Below are 3,634 nucleotides of genomic sequence, written 5' to 3'. Positions count from 1 at the left end.
GTCTCGAACCCGCGGGCTCAGGCAATCCACTCACCTCAGCCTCCCAAAGGCACGAGATTACAGGCTGAGCCACCGAGCCCAGCTACATTCCTGTTCTTAACTGCTCAACTCTGCTGCCATCCACACAACCTCATGACCCTTTTATCATTAGCTCCATTGAAGAGGTAAAATATCATCCTATTGGCACATCAAGGCTCTGATAAGTCCTGCAGCTCATCATATCAGTAACTAACTTTTTGAAGCACCTATCATGCTCTAGACCTATAGTAACTCGTGGTGCTCCCAATCCTGTGAGGTAGGCCCTAGCATTACGATCACTTTACAGATGAGGCACTGAGACACAGAGGGGATAAGTGACCACTTGCCCAAGGTCACATAGCTAACTTAAAAAGATAGAATCTCCTTGACCCCTCGATTCCCAATTTTATTTGACCCTGGGACGTTTTATGCATGGAAAACCTTTTTTTTTTTAAATGTCCTACAGAATTAAGGAAGGTATTTCCTCAACCCAGCTTGGGAATCAAGGTGTTTCGAGAGGACAGTTTGGGAGTGATAGGAACTTTGATAGGGCATGTGAATGTCTTCCCTAGCCGAGTCTCCCCTACCCCACCTTCCTGGGGTTACAGGACCCAGAGGTGGCCCCCAGTGGAAGGAGCTCAATCCTCCACTGAATGTGGGGCCTTGGGCATTGGAGATGTTGGGTTGTGGTAGGTGACACCCAGGGATGATAGAACAAAAGAACCTGTGAGCCCGTGGTCTGAGTGGACCTCTGTACGCCTGTCCCCAACAGCCTTCGCCGCCTGTGCCATTACATCCTGAACCTGCGCTACTTTGAGATGTGCATTCTCATGGTCATCGCCATGAGCAGCATTGCCCTGGCAGCCGAGGACCCCGTGCAGCCCAACGCGCCACGGAACAACGTGAGTCCCACAGCCCACGACCGCCTCCCCAGACCCTCTCCCGCCCAGTTTGGCTCCCCGCCCCAGGCCGCTGGCTCCGGCATCCTATGAAGCTCGTCGTGGCCGGGCGCAGGGGCTGACACCCGACATCCCAGCACTCGGGGAGGCTGAGCAGAAGGATCACTTGAGCCCAGGAGCTGGAGACCAGCTTGGGCAATATAGCAAGACATGTCTCTAAAGAGAAAAAAACAACTCCTCGTGACCGTGAAGAGATATTGGGGCACCACTAGGCGTAGTCCATGGCTGCTGGTTGGGGGTGAGCTCTAGTTCCTTGGGAGCCAATTGTCCCTTGAGGTGGTGACTGTGAGCCTGGTGAGGACTAAGGGAGCCAGAGGGACGGGGTCTGAAATCTGCTGGGGTGCGAGACTGGCTCTGAGTGGAATTGGGTGGTGGTATCCAGGCGGCAAGGGTTCTCGGGTGGTCCCTCGACCGCCAGGCTCACCACGGCGACTTTCCCATGGGGACACAAAGCTTAGAGAAGCGACTGACTCAGGCATGCGGCTGGCCAGGCGTGGTGGTGCACGTGTGTCATCCCGGCACTTTGGGAGGCCGAGACTGGAGGATTTCTTGAGCCCAGGAGTTCGAGACCCACCTGGGCAACCCAGCAAGACCTCGTCTTTACAAAAAAAAAATTTTTTTTTGAGTTGGAGTCTCACTCTGTCACCCAGACTGGAGTGCAGTGGCCGCTCCCGGCCACCGCAGCCTCGACCTGCTGGGCTCCGGGGATCCTTCCGCCTCAGCCTTCCCAGTAGCCGAAATTACAGGCATGCGCTACCACGCCCGGCTGATTTTGTGATTTCATTGTTGAGATGAGGTCTCGCTGCTGCCCAGGCGGGTCTCGAACCCGCAGGCTCAGGCAATCCACTCACCTCAGCCTCCCAAAGGCGTGGGATTACAGGCTGAGCCACCAAGCTCGGCTAAAAAAATTTTTTTAATTAGCCAGATGTGGTGGCACCTGTAATCCCAGCCACTTGGGAGGCTGAGGCAGGATCACTCGAACCCAGGAGGTTGAGGCGGCAGTGAGCTACGATTGCGCCACTCCCCTGCAGCCTGGGCAACAAAGTGAGGCCCCAACTCAAAGGAAAAAAAAAATAACCACCTCTCTCTCTGGACTGCGAGCCCCCTGGGGCCGAGGGCTCCAGCTAGCAGTGCCCGTTCATTGAGCACTTGCTGTGTTCCAGGCATAGCCCCAGGCACTTGGCATCTCATTTGCCCCTCCCACCCCTTCCAGGTATCCCACATGACATAAGGGGAAACTGAGCCTCAGCAGGGTGAGGGGGTGGTCCTTGACACAGAATTTCAGCCCTGTGCTCCCCAGAGGTCTCACGGCTTCCCTCCACCATCTGCATTTAGTGAGCACCTCCTGTATGCTGAAGCTGGGGGTGCCTGGCTCCATGAGTGCGTGCTAGTAGTTAAGATGGGGAAACCAAGGAACCGGCGGGCAGTGGTTGTTCTTGTCTGTGGGCTGGCGGGCACCTGTGTCCCCAGCTCCCTTCAGGCTCCTCCCAGCCCAGAGCCACCAGCCTCCCGGGCTAAGTAGGTCAGGCCCTGGTGGCACAGGCAGGCCCCACGCGCGTTCCTTCCTGGGCCTGACAGGGTCCTGGGGACCACGTGGGGGATGTGGAGGGGAATAATTAGCACGTGGCTCCCGAGGGAATCTGGTACCAGTGCAGGCCTCCTGGGGCTCGGTGGCTTCCCGCAGCCTGGTGTCCCCAGAGGCCTCCACCAGCCAGGCGGGGAGGGGGGTGTCCCCAGGGAGGTCAGCATCTGCTCTGCCAATTCTGGGAGGCTGGAGAAGGTTGTTTCCAGCAGAGAGGGCCCAGGCAAGGGTGATCCAGGGGGCATAGTGGCCCCAGGGCCAAAGGGAACCCAAGGAGGGCTGGAACCAGCCCCCTGAGGACGTTCGCAAAGTGTCAGCTCCCCGGCACCTCCCTAGCCTGTCCCGCTATGGAACCTTCTTTCCGAGAATGCAGAGGCCCCAGAGCGCCCATGCATGTCACCAGCATCCGGGTGGAAATGGAACAGAGACGCAGACTGCGTGATCCCCCTGCCCTGCCAGCCCCCTGGTCCCCTTCCCGCTAGAGCTGCCAGGGACAAAGTCTGGGGATGTGTTTGGTTGTCACGACAGGGGAGGGGGTCGTTCCTGGCATCCAGTGGGCGGAGGCTCCGCTCAGCAGTGCTCGGGATGGTCCCGTCCTAGACGACATCCCAGCCCCAGGCGTCATGAGGACCAGATCGAGATACCCTGCCTTGAGGTAGCCAGGCCCTCAGCTTCAGAATGAGCATCTCTCAGCTTTCCTTCATTTTTTTTGAGTCAGGGTCTCACTCTGTCCCCCCGGCTGGAGTGTAGTGGCACAATCACGATTCATCACAGCCTCGATCTCCTGGGCTCCGGCGATCCTTCCGCCTCAGACTCCTAAGTAGCTGGGACTACAGGTGCCACCATCATGCCTGGCTAGTTATTTTAATTTTTTTGTGGAGACGAGGTCTCACTATGTTGCCCAAGCTGGTTTCAAACTCCTAGGCACAAGCATTCTTCCCACCTCGGCCTCCCAAAGTGCTGGGACGACAGGCTCTAAGTCTCCTTTCGTCACCCAGCACGGGTCCACACCAAACGAGCACGTCGCTGCTGCAAGGATCCGTGGACATTCTTTTTTTTTTTTTTTTTTGAGTTG

At 57.1% G+C, this 3,634-nt stretch overlaps 1 protein-coding gene across 1 annotated transcript in view; it reads left to right on the top strand.

Moving 5' to 3' along the window:
* CACNA1A (calcium voltage-gated channel subunit alpha1 A) overlaps positions 1-3,634 on the top strand; it is a gene marked incomplete at both ends in the record, with an annotated part of 213,447 nt that overhangs the window by 144,743 nt on the left and 65,070 nt on the right. Inside the window, one exon of the mRNA XM_021708598.1 lies at positions 791-920. Coding sequence (XP_021564273.1) covers positions 791-920 — 130 coding nt within the window. The remainder of the gene's footprint in view (positions 1-790; positions 921-3,634) is intronic.

The sequence above is a fragment of the Carlito syrichta genome, unplaced genomic scaffold (assembly GCF_000164805.1).
Source record: "Carlito syrichta isolate Samal-C Ts95f unplaced genomic scaffold, Tarsius_syrichta-2.0.1 Scaffold143017, whole genome shotgun sequence".
NCBI lineage: Eukaryota > Metazoa > Chordata > Mammalia > Primates > Tarsiidae > Carlito > Carlito syrichta.
Note: the sequence above shows the minus strand (reverse complement) of the source record. Positions and strands in the feature narration are given on the sequence as shown.